Source organism: Pyrgilauda ruficollis, unplaced genomic scaffold, assembly GCF_017590135.1.
Source record: "Pyrgilauda ruficollis isolate IOZ18807 unplaced genomic scaffold, ASM1759013v1 scaffold22, whole genome shotgun sequence".
Lineage (NCBI taxonomy): Eukaryota > Metazoa > Chordata > Aves > Passeriformes > Passeridae > Pyrgilauda > Pyrgilauda ruficollis.
The window spans coordinates 7,775,111-7,793,050 of NW_024521428.1; the positions used below are offsets into that span (position 1 = coordinate 7,775,111).

Sequence of the window (17,940 nt, forward strand, 5' to 3'; positions counted from 1 at the left end):
TCCAATACATATATCTATCCTGTAAAAAAACCTGAAAAAACCTGAAAAAAATCTACAATAACAATGAGAAATAGATTAATTTTATTTCATAACTTGGTTCCCTGCCCTCTTCTATGCTTGGAAGTTTTTCACACATGGCAGGTAAAAACACAGGAATTAATCTTAAATCATGTGCTTTTTATTTTTTTTTAATTAATATCATTATATTACAAAAAAACTTCAAGCACATTCATAGGTTAAATTTCTATACAGTCATTACAAAACGAGACTAAACACAAACACCCCTCCCAACCCTGAAAACAAACAGAAGTCTTTGCATTCTTTTCAGTAAAATTACATTAACCACATAGTAATGCTTACAAGTAAGCAAGTTGCTCAGGGCCCATATTCCCCAAATTGAACATAATATGGACATGAACTTCTGAATAACGTTCACAAATTGCAATGTGTGCTTTTTATTCTATATTTATATGTCTATATTTATATGTATATGGATGCCAACTTACACTCACTGTATCAAGGAGGGTAGAAGCCATTATTCTTATGGTGCTCCAGAAGGATGTATTTCCAGGATCAAAGAACAGTACGATGGGCCTCTTTTAATAATAATTTATTCTCTTCCTGTCTAATAAAGACTCTCCAAGACTTCACAGAATATGCCATCAGACTCGAAGGGTTGCTCTTAATGGGTTCATTTCTATATTCCTTTCTCAAGGAACAATCCCACTGACCCAAACAGGAGTTAACTAGAAGCTAGTTAGTGAAATGGCATGAAGCGTACTCAAATGAGGCATCCTTCCTGTTCCTTTTTAAACATTTTCAGAAGAGAGATGAAGGGTTATGAAGAGCTTCATGAGTCTCGAGAGACATTTTCAGTCCGTTGTAAGCATCTTTTCTCACTTGAAAAAGAAGCAATTTACTATTTTTCAAAATATAGCAGTTGGTGTCCAAAGTGCAAGGTTTCTGCCCTTTTTGGCTGTAGTTTGTGTCAGTTATAGTTCAGGCACTTTGCAGCGTATTTTAGGAGGGACTATGCACTTGAGGACCATGTTCAAGATAAAACAGAGTCAAGTTCTGCATTAAATGTAGGAGAAGTAAAGCTTTCAATGTAAAAATATATCCATGTTAAAAAAAAATAAAAAGGAGAGAGATTTCAGTATAAACATAAAAAAAAAAATTCTGCCACAACAAAATGCAGAAAACAATTAAACAATTGTGATAGTGAGAAAGCTTGAATCATGTGAAAGTGAATAGTGAAGGGTAAATTGGTGGGAGGTTTAGGTGAGCTACATATCAGTAAGACTGGTCTTGTACACAGAAAATGTATAGATCAATTGAAACTAACACTGTGAAATGCCACAAAGCATTGAATGTTCATATTGGCTTGTAAACAGTAGTGCTAGGTCCACTCACATTTATTCTGCTCCAAAAACTGAAGGACATTAAAATATCTCACTGTGCATGCTGTTTTCCCCTCCAGTGTGAAGAAATTAATGGTAATTAGTGGTGGAAAATTGGTTTTTGACCATGAGACACCCAAATGAAAAATGGGTGTTGCCTATTACTTAGGCACAGGAGCTCAGGGATCAGTGCAGCATAAGATGTCTCAACCAACTATCTACAACACTGCAGACAGCTTTCTCCTCAGTGCTGGATGGAGTTGAAGCACAGAAAAAGGATATGGTGTATTTTTTTCTTGCTTGTGAGGGGGTCTTGTCTGGTCTTCTCAGGTGTCTTGTGTCTTTCCTCTGTCAGTGAGGGTCAAATGTAGGTAAAAAGCCGTAATATACCACAGGAAAACTTCTCTTTTGTCTGTCCCCAGTGCATGTTCTGTAGCAGTTGTCTTTCCAGACACGCAGGCAGTTGTTGAGATGTGAGAAGGATTAAACATGGCACAGAATATGCAAACAAGCTGTAGAAAGATATTTCAGAGGAAGGCTCCAAACACAGGACTGCTCAACCCACTTGCCATAATTTATTTTCAGGATGTTTGGTACAGCTCCCATTCTGAAGCCTTATTTTCCTCGTTCTTTTCTTCTTTCTTGCCTGCCTGAAAAAAGTCTGTTTCTGACATCTGGCCATCAGGAAAAGTTTTCATCTGGTTTCTGCTGGCACAGAATAACTCTCCAGTCTGTGGTTGAATTTTCATTTATCCATCCGAAAATCTGGTTAATAATCTACACATCTCTGTAAGGAAGCAAAAGTCACCCCCCAGGCACTATGTAAAGCTAAATTCTGCTGAGGGGGATGGTTCTTCTATGTGTAGCCTACACATTGGTGAAAATGACCAGTTGATACTATCCACATACAAGCAGCATTGGTACTGTAATAGGTTATTATGGGAAAGTCTGTTTCCTTAAATGAACTGCTCCCCGTAGTCCTGAGAAATTAATAACTTCAAGAAATGCAGCTGTATTTGCAAACGTTGTTAGCTTTCCTTTCATTGTATGAGATGTTTTGCTGTATAAGATTGAAATAAATAATATGAGTCAACCTAATCTTTTCAAGTGTCAGTGTGGTTTGACTCTGAAAAGCAGTTGGGTGAGTGTTGTGATTTCACAGTGGCTGTGCATTATGTATTAATGGTAAAATACCATGCTACTTTTATTCTTTTATAAAAATACAACAACAGAGAAGGAAATATAATCAAAAAACAAAAACAAAGCTTAGCACATTCTTTAGAAAAACAACTCCTCTACTCCCAAACCAGCTTTGGTGTATGCTGTAATCCATGTACAGTAATATTTCACATTCACTGAGAATTGCAAGTCTTTGGTTAACTATAGTTGAACCTGAGAGTAACTGTTCTAAACCTATCCCTGGTCTTATGCAGCAAGGCTATTTCCAGACTAACCCTGTTTGATTTGCTTCAGTGCCTTCTTGAATAAATTCAGTTCCTTTAGCACTTCCATGACCAGAAAATCCTGAAATGCAATTTAAGCTTGAGTGCTGTCCCTGGAGCAAGGTATTTTGAGCATGGTCTTACAAAAGGAAATGTTTTCTGTGTCTACTCATGAGTTTCACAGGTGTCTTTCTTCTGGGCATATCTAAAGCTAAAAAACACTTTCCTGCCTTTGCAAATTGACCCGTACTCCCTCTAACCCATCCATAGGTCCACTTGACATCGATCTGGCTGACATGGTCCTGCCAGAGAATAAACTTTCCCTTCTGTTTTCCAAGCTGTCGCTGACCAGTACCTTAGGGCGAAGCAATTGCATGAATTTCTGGTAAAATTCTTTTGATGCAAAATAATAAATGAAGGGATCTAAGCAGTTGTTGAAGCAACTGAGGCACAAGGTGAGCTTATAGGCAGGGTACAAACTGCTGCTGTAAAATAGGCGGCTGATCATATGCGCAAGTAGGATAAAGTTATTGGGGGCAAAGCAAGTGATGAAGGACAGAAGGACAATTGTTGCCAGGTATATGGATCTAGTCTTTTGCTTATTACCATATCTGTTTGATGTCTGAATTAGCTTCCTAATGATACCAATGTAGCATCCAACTGTTACAACAAAAGGGATCAGGAATAGCACAACAAATAAAGTGAGGAGAAAGGCTACCCAAGCTGCAAAGGTGGGCAGCATATCCCATTTTAGTACATCGAAACAGGTTATAATCCCTAATTCTTTCACTTCATAGGTCAGGTCTGTAGTTTCTAGTGGGTAGAAGGCTAGTAGCAAGGCAAACCACATAGCTATGCAGGCAGCCAAGGCATATCTTTTTCTTCTCCACTTGGTCAACTTCAAGGGGTGTACCACACCCATGTACCGCTCCATGCTGATAAAGGTCATGGTCAGTATGGAAGAATACATGTTGGAATAGAACATCACTGTCACAAGGCTGCAAAGGGTCTCGCCAAATCTCCAGTGATTGCTTTGGAGGTGATAAGAAATCTGGAAGGGGAAGCAGCTGGCCAGCATAAGGTCCGTGATGCTTAAGTTGATCATGAAGATAACAGAAGGTGTTTTGGGTTTGATATGCCAACAGAGCACCCAAAGGGAGAACAAGTTGCCAGGGATGCTGACCAGAGCCACCATCGTATACACAATTGGGAGAGTGATGGAGACTGTTTTATTCTGGAGCATTGCCAGTGTCAAAGCGTCCAGGTGGGATTCGTTTTTAACCATTTTTCACAAGTGGATTGTTGATCCCTGTAAGCCAAATGATCATATCATGAACACACTGCTTGAAAACCTAGAGGAGAAATGTCAAGTGAGGAAAACAATATGTCAAAGCAGAAATTTAGGACATGAATCATATACTAATCAACTAAAAAAATTCTTTAGTTTGACAGATTTTCCTTGAATGCACTCAATCCATTAAAATTACTTTCTGAAAAGTCTTGCCTCCCTCCAAATCATCATAATGTTTTTCCAGTCTGACTTCTTCCTATCTTGGAGCAGCTACCTTTGTCCTGGTGAATGGTTTTCTGATACTTAGAATCATAGAATCATTAAACTTGGAAAAGACATCCAAGATCATAGCACCTTTGAGCAAACATCACCATGTCAATTAAATCATAGCACTGATTGTTGTTAACCAGCACCCCTGGGTTCTTTTCCACTGGGCAGCTTCCCAGCCACTCTGCCCCAAGCCTGTAGTGCTGCATGGGGTTCTTGTGGCCCAAGTGCAGGACTTGGCATTTTGCCTTATTGAATCTCACACCATTGACCTTGGCCCATCAATCCCTCCTGTCCAGATTGCTCTGTAGTCTATTCATTATCACACCTCCTGTGTTACTGCAGCATTAAGAAAATCACATATCACAAGTCGAAATTCAATTGATGTCTGTGTGAGAACACTAGTCCATAGATTGTCCATGAGCTAAATCCATTGTATCTACTCTAGATGTCATAACCTTGATTTCTGTAGTGTACAGTATCTTCTGACATTCCCCCCACCCTGCCCCCAACTAAACTGTGATCCATTTCAAATAAGGGTTGGATTTTCATTTTTTTTCTTTTTTTTTTCAACTTAGGGAAAGGAGAACGTGTTCAATGAGTCTTGCTGTGTTTATAATATAAACAGAATATAAGGAAAGAAACATGAGAACTAGGGACAGATTGCAATTGCTTGGACTGGTTTACAGGCTGGAGAAACCCTTTTCTACCAAGAAAAAAAAAACAACTACTGAGCTTCAGTTTCTGCAAAATGTAAGTTAGTTAAAAATGTTGTTTGCAGCTGTCTTATTTGCATCACCTGTAATTCTGCAAAATTACTTTCAGTTTTGCAGTCTGCAAAGCAGACCCGTGCTTTCACTGTCAGCTTTTCATATATCTTTCTTGGCAGATGCAATAGCTCATGGTTTAGTGTATTTATTTTAAGCAGCATGGTAGCATTCAGCAGCTGCAAGAAAGAACCTACAGCTCAATTTGTGTACTTGCTTTCTTGCTACTGCAAGAAAGAACCTACAGCTCAATTTGTGTACTTGCTTTCGTTAAACTGCAAGTACGGGGAGCCAATTTCACAAAATTGAAAAATACAAATTGAAAAAGTGAAGAAATGGCAACAAATTCCCAGAAAGGCAGAGGATAGATCTACAGTAGGTTTTGCAAAGAGTTACAATAAGGGCTGAAGAGGTGCCAGGCCAAATCAGCCAATAACTGTGGGTACATCTCTACTGTTTAATTACAGGCAGAGAGTGGTTTCAGGCACACTCCTGCTTGTGGACTCTCATCACCTGCATGGTTTCTTCCAAGCATATTGTTGCAAGACAGTCCCGCTGTAGGAGGTTAGATTAAAAACATAGGTGCCAGTTGGTGTCACTTAACCTAAAACCTTGTTTAAAAAGAGCTTTAGTTTGTGTGGTCATAGGCCATGAACAGTGTAATTGGTTAGTTCCTCAAACTCTATAGCTGGAAATAACCATTCTGACAAAAATCTGTGCTTTCTGAGAGAGGCTTTTACTGAAAACACTTGTTTTCTGAACCATCGATCATTCCAGAGACCTGGCAAATGTGAAGTTTCTACTGGAGGCTAGTGCAGTAAAGAGATAATCAACTGAGAAAAACCTGAGTACAGATCCAGAAAAAAAGTACAGCTAAGCAGTAAGCAGCTCAGTGGGGGCTTATTGAGGTTCTTTCTTTCTGATATATTTGACATAGTGCTTCAAATGTCAGAAAAAAATATTCCTAAGTGGTGAGAGTCAGTATCAAGAAAGTTGTATTGATTAATGTTGCTTCCAGCTGAGTTGTTGAAATCCTAGATAAAGGAACAAGAAAATAGGAATTGCAAAGAAATCAGAGATGTACGTATATCATGCACACAACACAGAGCAAGCATGTTTCAGGTAGTGAAATGATCATTAGATGGGCACAACTGCAAAAAGTCCTTTGAGTCAAATCTGTTGCAATTAGTTCTTGTCAGGGGAGTTCTATCAAGAATGAAACTAATTCTTGATTTTTCAGGCTAACTTGAAAAAGGACTCACTGTCACATGACTCTTGGAAAAAAAGTCTTGATGCTCTCTATTTTAACTCCTCTGTCTGTGACTTAGCATAGCAAATGTTTATTCATGAAGTCTGTTGCCTCAAAAATCCTGCTCAAATAGCATCCCTTTTTGCCCAACAACTCTATACTTCTCAAAACAAACAGAAAATTGTTATCTATATCAGAGTTACCACAGAGCTCTAATAATATAGAGCAAGTGAAAGACATTTGCTGTCACAGGCCCCTAGGTGCTATTCCTATAGAAATTACAGGTACTTGGGAATATAGGTGAAAATTTCCATTAAATCTATCACACTGGTCATAAAGCTATCTAATATGTCTCACATTTTGGTTTGTGTTAATCTCAAATGTATTTTCTTCTGTACTTGTTTTTTTCTGAGGGAACATCTTGATAAGGAGATAAAAAATGCATGCCTAGATGCTGCCGAATGCAAAACAGTGTCAGCATTCACAGCCTGACTGAAGGTGAATTTTATGCATTCGTGGAACGCTACTGTCAGTAAAACATAAGTCACTCCAAATGTAGGCACCTCTTGAATTGGAGTTGAAAGACACCAGACTTACTGGTTATGTGCCTACAAGAGCTTTCCAAAAAGGGTAGGTCTCCTTGACATTGTTTTCAGTAATGAAGATGTCCATCACAATGAGCAGAAGAAGAATGATGGGTGGCTTCTTTAGAGTCTTCTGCAGGGAAGGAGGCATGCAAAGCACACAAGACTGATGTTGCATGTCATTCGTGAGGGCAAATAGCCTCTTGAGGAAATGTGGAGTACAGAAAATCCTCCTCCCAATTTCGTCTTTCCTTTTGCCAGATTCTCTGACACTAATCCTGAATTCCTTGTCAGGAAAGCCTGGACTGGAAGAAATTCCTGCTCTAATTCACCCTTACTTGTAATGATTTGCTTTTAAAATGCCCAGGTGTGTGGGGTTTGGCTGGAATAGAGCCAATTTTCTTCACAGTGGCTAGTATGAGACTATTTTTTGGGTTTGTGCTGAACACAGAGTTGACAATAGAGAGATATTTTTGTTATTGCTATGCAGGGCTTACACAGAGCCACCACACTGCTTTTTGTAGTGCCATGCTGACAAGGAGTTTGGGAGTACATGAGGGGCTGGGAGGAGACACGTACAGACAGGAAGCCCAAACTGACCAAAGGGATATTCCATACCTGTAACATCATTACTTGTATATAAAGTAGAGGGAAGAAGGAGGAAGCCGGGACCATTTGGAGTGATGGTGATTGTCTTCCCAAGTAACCCTTTCATGTGATGGGGCCTTGCTTTCCTGGAGATGGCTGAACACCTATCAGCCCATGGGAAACAGCAAATTAATTCCTTGTTTTGCTTTGCTTGTATGTATGGCTTTTGTTTTCCTTATTAAATTGTCTGTGTCTCAACTCACAATTTTTCTTCCTTTTACTCTTTCAAATCTCTCCCCAGTCCTGCCTAGTGGGGGAGGTGAGTGAGTGACTCTGTGGGGCTCGACTGAAAATACAACAGCAGGTTAAGCTGGCTTGACTGAAAATACAACAGCAGGTTAAGCTGCTGGAACCACAATGTACCACTCCCATTGCTCTGTCTGTTGGGGTTTAGTTAATGCTGTGTTTACATTTTCATCTGGTTCAGGGTAACTATGTCCTTCCCCCACTGCACCCACAGTCTCTGTCTGTCTCTTGTGGTTTAATTTGTAAATGTAATACATCAAGAGAGAGAAGAATCCCTCTTTAGAGGTTTAAAATTAGACTCCTCTTACATTTTATGAGTTTTTTCCATCCAACTTCAGCTTTCCAACAGAATTCAAATCAGTGAAGCTTGCATGGATTTTAAAACATCCACCCTAAGCTATGGTTTCATATGCATAATTTTTCAAAATATAGTTCTGTTACACATATTTCCCTGTTAGAAATACATGTTTTTTCTTTAACTTTGGGAGACCTATATTTAAAATATGACAGACCAATGGACATACTGAAACAAAAACTAAATAAGGATTCTTCAAGTGACATGATCCAGTCTTACAGACATTTACATCAGTTCTCACGCTTGTGACATAGAATGAGAAATGTTGAGCTTTTCTGCTTGCCTGATTTCTGATTTCATTTAGTAGATGGATCTATATTAGTCTCATATTAAGCACTAAGCCTCTGGAGAAATACTCACTAAATCCATGTGGGATTTTTTTTGCTACTCTTTGTACTCACTGGCTCATGGTGAACTGCACAGAAAACTCACTTGGAAGTTCAATGCCATCATGGTTTCATCCAAGCTGCAACCGTAAGCTAAGGCGACAGCTCCTTAATGCTTTTCTGATGGGAATAGGGATTTCTTTCCCTTCAATTGACAAAAGATGATAAATAAAGCATTAAAGGGCGTACTGAAAATCAAACAGTAAAAAATCACAAGATAAGTGTTACTTCTTTGGTGTGGAAGAGGAACAGTAGAGATGTCTCTATTTTTAGAGAGGTGCTAAATTAAGCTGATGTGATTTCTCTCTTACATCTATTATCTTCCTGTTGTCGGTGTCAAGCACACCTGTGAAAGACTGAAAAGCCCTTGAGTGAAGTCAAAATGAAAATTGCCGATTTATAAAAAAATTGAGATTTGCTTTGTAATTTGAGATGGAAAAATAACTCTTAAAATATATCTCGCAGCAGAAAGCTTTTCAAAACTTATTGTGTTTCATAATTTTTGGTTCACTACCTGTCAGAGCACTATTGGATAGGAGAAAAAAGTTCTTATTTCATAAATTCTTTGATGTTGTTACACTTTTAGAAAGATATCCTTCTAGGTGAAGAATGTAGGATGGCGTGTTTCAGATTACAGGAAAAACAAATGGAAATGCAATTTCAACTCAATTGCAAATAGTTTTAGAATGAAGCAAAGTGAAAGCACAGATTTGATTGTAAGCACTTAGAAAAACCCTATTAATAGTTTTTCATCAATGCAAGTGTAGCTGAAGAATGTATTTTGTTTTTCTTAAAAGACTGCTTTTTAGTATATATTTTAGTTTTACATTATTTTTTACTTACTCAGTTTGATTACAAAGCAGTAACAAGAGCTAAAGTGTTACGATAGTTTATGTCTACTTAATGGTAAATAAAACTAGAGACAACTTGGGGGTTCTCAGTGTGGAGTGTTCCTGCTGGGTTTTCAACCCCTCCTGGACTGTGTGAATTACTACTGAGATGAGTTAAGAGCCCATAAAACAAATGCTTAATTTCTATTTTAGACTGAGTGTGAGGAGAAGAAGGAGTCAGGAAGGTAAAGGACCAAGAGTCGGTAATCTTTAGCTGTGGGAAAAGTGACAAACACTTTGATATTTAAATAAAGTAAGGGGCTTTAATATGAAGAACAAGAAGAAAAAGTGTCCTTTTGTAACACATCTCAAGTACAGTTCCTAAAGCATGTGATTCAGAGAAACACTTCTGCAAATGTTCAAGTTCACCAAACTGCGCAATGTAAATGAGTCCATTTCCGTCTGAATGTTTCCTAAACAGAACGTGGGCCTACCAAAAGGGTTTTGAACTGATGGTTCTTTCTCACCCTTGCAAAAAACTTTCATGCAAATTTTAGCTTGCAGTGTTACATCTCTACATCTCTAAAAGCCAAGAGCTTGGTTCATCCAGTGAAGATGTGAACCTAAGTCTTCTAAGAAATTTCTTTGTCTTTGGGCTTCCTTGTTCTTTTAGTGGATTTATTTTCCTATTGTTTTGTTCCGAGTATCATTATTACAAAGGTCAGAAACTGTTGCCAAGCCTGTAATTATGTTATCACAAAGGCATTATTTGATGCTTTAGCTTGCCTTCTTTTAAGAAGAAGTATATTTGGGAAGTGACACTTCTACCCTCTGTGCACTTGTGTGTGCAAGTATTACTGAGCAGAGAAAATAAAACTGAAAGCATCTAACTAGCTATGATATTCCTGATCTTCCATGCCATTTAGCTTTAAAAAAAAAAAGCCCTGTTCTTTATTTCTTATTTTTCACCAAAGATCACTCCGATAAAGGACATAAGTAAACCATATGTATACCTTCACTGCAGAAGCTGGTATATATTTTACAATTATATGTTATACTCATTATATTAACCAAAAATGCTTTCAGAGACAAATGTCAGTCTTTATCTTAGTATTCATAGTCAAAGTAAACCCCATGGTGGTTATAGCTCTGACCTCAAACCATCGGGACAAGGTAAAACAAGAGTGTCTTCTCTCCACAAGGATTTCACATTGAGAGGTAAAAACCCCTCTGTTTTTTCAGCAAGAAAATATAGAAACATTACCAGCTTTCATGTAGTGGAGGGGTGCATCCCTGTTAGAGCTTGTTAGCTGTATCAATCTAGAGAAAAACTGCTTTATTGAAAAGTGAATAAAAATAATGCTGTCATTTCTACCTACTAAGGAGTGCTTCTGTTCTCCAGCCTGACAGAGTAAAAGTGGGCACTTTCCAAGATTGAACAAAAATTTGTTACCATGAAATTTAAAAAATACAGATGAGAGGCAAAGAAACTCCACAAGCAAATACTGCACCAAATCTTCAGAACTAGCTAAGTAGTAAATTAAATGTACATATCTACTTTCAGATTTCCTGTGTCTGTCCTGGACTATGCAGTTTTGCTGATAGTTGAATTTTAGCTCACTTGAACCTTCACCTTTTCGAAGTATAAATCAGCAAGGCCAGGATTCTCTGCTAGCGTTAGAAACATTCACCCTAATTTCGGTGAGATTTGCATAAACACAGACACTGTCATCTGTGTCTATGAACCAGTTCAGAGCGAAACTCATCAATGTGGTCTTTACAACTTTAAAAGATTTTATTTCTGCAGTAGTCACGTTCTTGGAAATAGTAAGTCTGTGGGCCAGTATTGACAAAAAGCTCTCAGCATCTGAAGTATGACTTTACAGTTCAAGTGCTGCTTAGATTACAAAATAATTCAGTTTGCAGTTTTCTTTATCAGTGTGCAAGTCAGCTTATAAAAATGCTGGGCACAAAACCTTAGGTCAGTTGAAACCCAAGTAGTGTAACTCTACTGATACATTTTGTAGGCTGGTTTAAATTTCAGTAAGAGTAAGTATCCTAAACTGTATTTGAAGAGGTTCCAATTTAGGGGCTAATAGCTAGAATATTATATGTATGTTGATCTTTCTTACATAAGCAGACTTTATAAGCTTAATTTTTTGAAGACTGATATTTTAAAAAAATTAGCAAAGCTAAGGCAACAGAAGAGTTCAACATATCAGCTCAAGAGTTGATCCTAGAGTCCTCTATGATCACTGCCCATATGCACACTCATATTTCCCAACAGCACAAGGTAACTTTCCTCTGGGTGAAACCATGCTATCTTGCACAGGGAGGAAGAGCCATGCAAGCAGTTCCTGCAACTGCTGATTCCTGGCAAGGAACCTTCACTTAAATGGACCACAGTGTTTGTCAGATGGTGCAGGGCCATGAACAATCAGCTTGTAAACCTCCCTCTAACCCTGGCAGACATCCTGCGTAGTGTGGAGTTATCCTCTGCCAGAGGGCCCTCCTGCAGGTACCTTGGCCTTGATTTGTGGCAAGATGAAGACATGTGTTATTATAGAACTTTGATGAAATTGCCTGATCTAGTTGAAGTTTAAATAACACATGAACTGATTTCCTTTATAACTTTAAGTATTAAATATTGTCTGTATCCAGGACTGACAGACAATGGCTTCTGGTCATCAAGTACTTCCCTCTACAAGTAATTGCCTCACATAGCTGTTGAGAGAGTCAGAGGAAAAAGTGTAGTCAATCATTTCCTTTCCGACCTCAAATTCCAGGAAAAGAATTTAACAGTTTATTGGCACAAGTTATTTGAGGTAGACAATATGACAAATTCCTAACAAAGAATCCCTCAGTCTTCAGAATCTTGGTGGTCTTAAACTTAATCTGTGTTCTCCAACTGGCATTTTGCAGCAAACAAATATATATAAGTATACACACATAAAAGTACATGTGTATATATATATATATATATATATATTCTGTTTGAAATCTCTACTTTCTATCTTTTCACCTCTCTTTTCTGTGAAACTCTCTTCAAGTGTTTCCTCTCCTAATCAGTCCACAAAGGAATTGAGGTAGAGTTGCTGTGTGCTCTTGACGATTATCTTTAGAGATAAAAATTAAAAAAAAAAAAAGAAAAAAATAAAAGAACTTCAGATTATATTAGAGATAAAAATTAAAAAAAAAAAAAAAAAAAATAAAAGAACTTCAGATTATGGGTTCTTTTTCATACTTGCACTAAGGATATGACAGTCTGTAGCTGTTAAACGATTTAGCTTATGACTGAGCCCATAAACAGGAGAGGCATGAAGTTTTGCAAGTGTACCTGAAAGGATAATTTGGTGTGGTATTTGGAAAATGTTTTGAGCAAACAATGTAGAGTAATTCTAACAGCTATATAACATATTGGGGCCAGAAATTGGAAGTAATATTTATAGGGGTGTATCAAATAACTTGTTTGAGCATGTAAGCTGCCTTCAGATGGGCCTTTTCCCACTGCTTCCACTAATTGGTCTCAGTAGATTCAAAACATCTTTCTATTCCCTGGATAAATAAATGTGTCCCAAAAAGCCTGTGCTGGATCCATAACAACTGGTGACTGGTAAAAACACAGGATGAATTGTTCTTCCTTCTATTAATTAAGATCGATATGAATAGGCAGAACTTTTTCCTTAGCAGTAGTACTGAGTGGCAGGATTTGGGTATAGGTGGCCTTTCCTGCCTGGTCTTTGCTACAGCTATGGATTTATCATCCACAGAAATCTAAGTATCTATTTTAGGGTGAGTTGGAAAGTGTTTACTGTACTGGGTGGAGTTCCAGTGACTGCAGTATTTGCATACGCAGTCACTTCCACAGTAAATGCAGGTGTTTAAAGCTGATTCCAGCCTGTTTTAAACATCCTGTTCATTCAGATCCTGATTTCCTGGAGGCCCATAATTGCCTGGAATCTGTCAGAATCTGAGCTAGTTCACTAAAACATAATTGACCCGTTTCACACTTGGATCACTCAGCTGCTACTTTTAAATGACCAGGTCAGCTTTTGTGTGAAAGTGGAATTGGCACAGAATAGGATCAAATGCATTATTTTACCTGTATCCATCTTCTTTCACCTGTGTGTCAAAGCCTACAGTCAGTTTTACATGATTGTAAGGATCTAATAAAAAAATAAAAATATTTTGTCTTCTTAATAAAAATTATTTTGTCTTCTTCTGTTCCTGCTGCAGTACTTGCTCAGCATATATCATTCAGCCCTTACAGGCAGACCATGGAATGGACTGACCACTGCTCTCCCCTCAGGTGCCTTCTGCAATGATCTGGCAGTGAACTCCTGCAGACTGGGTGTTCTCCTGATTTTCATGTCAGTTTGGAGTAATTCTCCCATCAGTGGTAATGAAAACAGTCTTGGCTGAAAAATACGAGACCAGGGGCTCTGTGGGAGCTAAACTGATGTGCACTGTGCAGCCTTCTTGCATATCTTATTCTCTGCTCCCAAAAGGATAGAGGAGATAGATATATAGAAAGAATGAGCCTCGCTTCCTGTCAAACTGCACATCTTACTGGAAGGCTTTGATACAAAAACAGGCTGCTGGATGCACTTCAGTATGACTGGAACTGATATTGCATTCAGCCATTCTCCTGTACCTCTTGTCCACACCCACTGAAAATAGGTGACTGCATATATTTCAGGAGAAAAGGTGTGCCTGGGCTGACAAAGGACTAGGAGGCAGAAATGTAGGCAATCCAAGGCAGTGGGAAACATGAGCTCATTCCCTAGGACTTTGGACAATGCTTCCTTTCCAGCTTGGTCTGAAGGGACTGGTGGTTGGGGCACACCTCAGGTCATCTCCATTAGAAAGCTTGCACTGTCACTATTTCCTTTGCCCAGTTTCTTTTACTGCTTATTGTCACAGCTCAAAATGTGAACCCTGAATTGTACTACTGAGCTATGTATGAGCTGTATTTTCCAGTGATAGTCAGTTGCTCATGTATATGGTCACATATAAGTGGTTGTGGTTCTCTGCTAGAGAAAGTTTCTTCATTTTTTTAACAAATTGCCATCGCCGTTCAATAGTATTCAAGCTACAGTTATGGGGTACCCTGGCTGATTCTGCCTTTTAATTATAATCATATAATCTATGGAGGCCCAATGGCATGACCAGGATGCATTTCTCTCAGGAGCAGTCCTGTGGGTCTGGTATTCATGCAGCTTGCAGTGAAATCTGAGGCAGCTCTGTGTGTTGCATGCACAGCACCTCGGAGCTCCTTGCTTCATAGGTAGAAGCAAGATCATTGTTTTTAGGCTTGTGCAAGATCACTTTGTTCACTTTGTGGAAAGAACTGAAAACTGACTTCTCTGCAAAAACTCACAGCTTATGTTGAGCACCAGTAACTGCAGCTGTGCTTCTTGTGGCTAGCACAGAACACAACATGGACTCACAAGTGCCTGAACAGTGCAGAGCTCGTCTGCCCAAAGGCTCAGTGCACAGGTAACAGGAACCTCAGAAACAGACTACAGGAGCAGTTATGACCTAGTTTTAAAAGCAGCAGCATATATGCAAAGAAAGAAGGAGCAAAGAGCTAACATAATTAATACTTTTCTGTGACTTAACCCTTTTTTCTTGACTTCTCTTCAGCTTGGCAATCTGATACCAGTTAGAGGTATGACTGGTAACATACAACAAGCAGAGAATATAAAATGGGAAAAAAAGGGAAAAACATTTCTGAGAAAAGCTTCACTTTAGTCCAGTATCTTTGTGACCACACAAATACAAATAGCTCCAACAGGAACAGCACCCATGAAACCACACCTGCTTCACTCCTCTTAATATCCTCGAGTACAGGTGAGATAGGAAATCAAAGTTCAGCTTTTCAGCTGAACCTGACTGCAAGTGCCATGGTATTCAGGGTTTGGTCTTCTCTTCAGTCCTCTCTGCACTTAATTAACTGAAATGTATAAATAAGAGGAGAATTGGATTCTATCCTTGTCTAACATACTCTTTTTGCTTGGAGAAAGTACCCTAAGTATAGTTAGATATATGCTGACACATTATTATAATGAATGCTACTCATGAAATAATCACAGGCAGAAGTCAAATGTTCTGCAGCTTGTTTGTGTGGGGCTGACAGCACAGCACCATGGTGTGTCAGCCACTCCTCCCAGTTCTGTATCACAATCAAACACCCCAGGTAGACTGCTCTAAGGCAATTTTGATGGCTGGTACAGTTATGCTTCAATAAGATACATATAACACTAGAGCACTAGGAGACAGATCTTTGGAGACAAAATTTGGGCTGTTAAGAGCCCTAGAGATCTCTAAGTGATGTGCTCTGAAATATCACCATATTCCTGCACTTTCAGTGCATAACTTGACAACAAATACATAGAAAAATTATATAGATGCACTTAAGAATAAAGGAAAAGTTTGGTGCAGATGGTGCCATCAAGAAAATATGGTTTGACCTAAATTAAAATAGGGCAATTTTTCTGTTACTGAAAATTAATGCTATAGCTTTTAAACTAAAAATTAGAGAGACCCAACTGGCACAGAATAGTGTATAGTTCAGGATGACACATGTTTAGTGGTGGGAATGTTATTAAATCCCCTGTAGTCTTAGTAAAAATGACAGGAAAAGGTGTTAATAAAGTCCAGGAAGGAACCAGACAAATAGTTGCTACGTGTGAAGTGTGTGAAGCACATCACATAAAACAGCGAGCCACAAAAAACCCCAGATACATAAAAAACCAGTTAAATGAAAAGTGTAAAAATGCTGAGGCTGATTGCCCTGGTTTTCAGCTGGGAATCTGACCTAATTTAGGCATCTGAGAAGTCTGATGACAGAAAATGACTGTTGGGAATGGTATGGCCAAGTCACATATGATACACACACTGATACAGACCTGCCAAAATGGGCCACGCTACTTCAGGATCCTTACACAAGACAGAATTTCCACTGGCTGAAAGCTGTGACTGGAGGACTGCATCATTAATCACATAATGAGGATGGTAAATATGGTAGCGATGTGCTTGGGATAGAAAAATCAGCTATGAGAACACACAATATGGAAATAACAAAACCTTTCCAGTACCCCTAACCAAACTAGGAAAATACACTCTGGCAATGTGTGTCTTCAGGCACATCAAATGTGATTACTTGTGGAAATCAGCTGTTCAAGACCCAGTGAGGAGGTCCTCACAAGATGAGGATTAACAGCATTCGGCTCAGGCCTTTGCCATCCTGAATATCCACAGCAGCAGGAGGACTCACCTGGGGTCTGCCCTTCCCAATCGAGACACCAAAGAGCTTTGGCCTATAGACTATTGCAGATAAATTTCTACAACTTGAACTCTTTAACTGAGAAGTTTTAGCAAATGGCAATCTTGAAACCTGTACTCTTATGAGGGCTTCCTTATCAAAAAGTTTTGGTTCTCTTTTTCACTCTGTTGTAGTGCCACAGATCATGAAGGAGAATTGCTGCTGGAAGTTCCTTCGCTGGCAGACACCTGATGCTTTGGCAGTGGCTGAGGTGTGATCCCAGCCATCACAGCAGCCATCCTCCCTCTCTTCTGAAACCCCAAGTATACCCTCAGCTACCTGGGAGTAGAGACAGGATAGACCTTTTGAAAGCACAGCCTGCTCCCCAGCTCACAGTGAAGAACCATCAGCACCAACTACTTTCTCACTTCTCTTTCTGATATCAGTGGAGGTTATCTATTTTTTACTATTGCTCAGTTCCCAGCTCTGTTTTGGGACTCGTTGCTCGTGCTTGCTCTTGAGAAGTTCAGGGGCTCAGAGCCTTCATGGGGTTTTCCCACAGAGCTGCCAAGACTCCATGTTGTCCCCAGCCATGTGAAATCCCCTGGAACCTTGGCCCACTTTCCACAAGTGCACATGGCATCCAGCCAGCACCTCTGTGTGGCATCAGCTCGGTGGTGGAGAGGCCAGGTGGGGCATGTGAGATGAAGTCACCCGTGCTTGTGACAGCCACTGAGCACTACAGCCTGCGGCGGGGTTTAATGTGGTTTGGCAAGCAAATGAGGGAAAATGCCAATGTTTTGAAGCTTTTTCAGGGAACTGAAAGAAACAGACCTGAGTCCTTTTATTCTCAACACCTCAGAAAGACTTTTATAAAAACCTGAAGTCAATACTTTTCAGGAGAACAACTTTAGTTTCCTTTCTTCTTCTCTGTGTGTTTCTGTTTCTTACATTGCCTTATCATACAAATATACAGAGAAAGAGAAAGAAAGAAAAGGAAAGGAGTTTTAAGCTTTAAAATAAATCCATTTTCTTGAGGATTGTGGTTTAATAAAGGTTGTGCACTACATTTTCATAAAAGAGCCTGGAAAAACAAAATAAATTCTCAGAATCCCTTCTAGCCCCATCTATCCATCTGTCCATGCAGGTGAGCAAACCATAGTGCCAACCTACTAAAGATAAGAGTGCAGTGATAAAAGATGTTTCAC

The 17,940-nt window shown here is 39.1% G+C and overlaps 1 protein-coding gene across 3 annotated transcripts in view; it reads right to left on the reverse strand.

Annotated features, from left to right (window-relative positions):
- Window positions 1–250: 250 nt before the first annotated feature.
- P2RY8 (P2Y receptor family member 8) overlaps window positions 251–17,940 on the reverse strand; it is a 29,819-nt gene continuing 12,129 nt past the window's right edge. Inside the window, exons 1-2 of one of the 3 annotated variants that reach the window (XM_041468495.1) lie at window positions 7,619–7,683; window positions 251–4,194 (exon numbers count right to left, since the gene is read on the reverse strand). In XM_041468495.1, the coding sequence (XP_041324429.1) occupies window positions 3,054–4,127 (1,074 nt within the window). In that variant the 5' untranslated portion in view covers window positions 4,128–4,194; window positions 7,619–7,683 and the 3' untranslated portion in view covers window positions 251–3,053. Of the gene's footprint in view, window positions 4,195–7,618; window positions 7,684–17,940 lie in introns of those variants that run through there. The other 2 variants (XM_041468493.1, XM_041468494.1) reach the window with 2 other exon arrangements.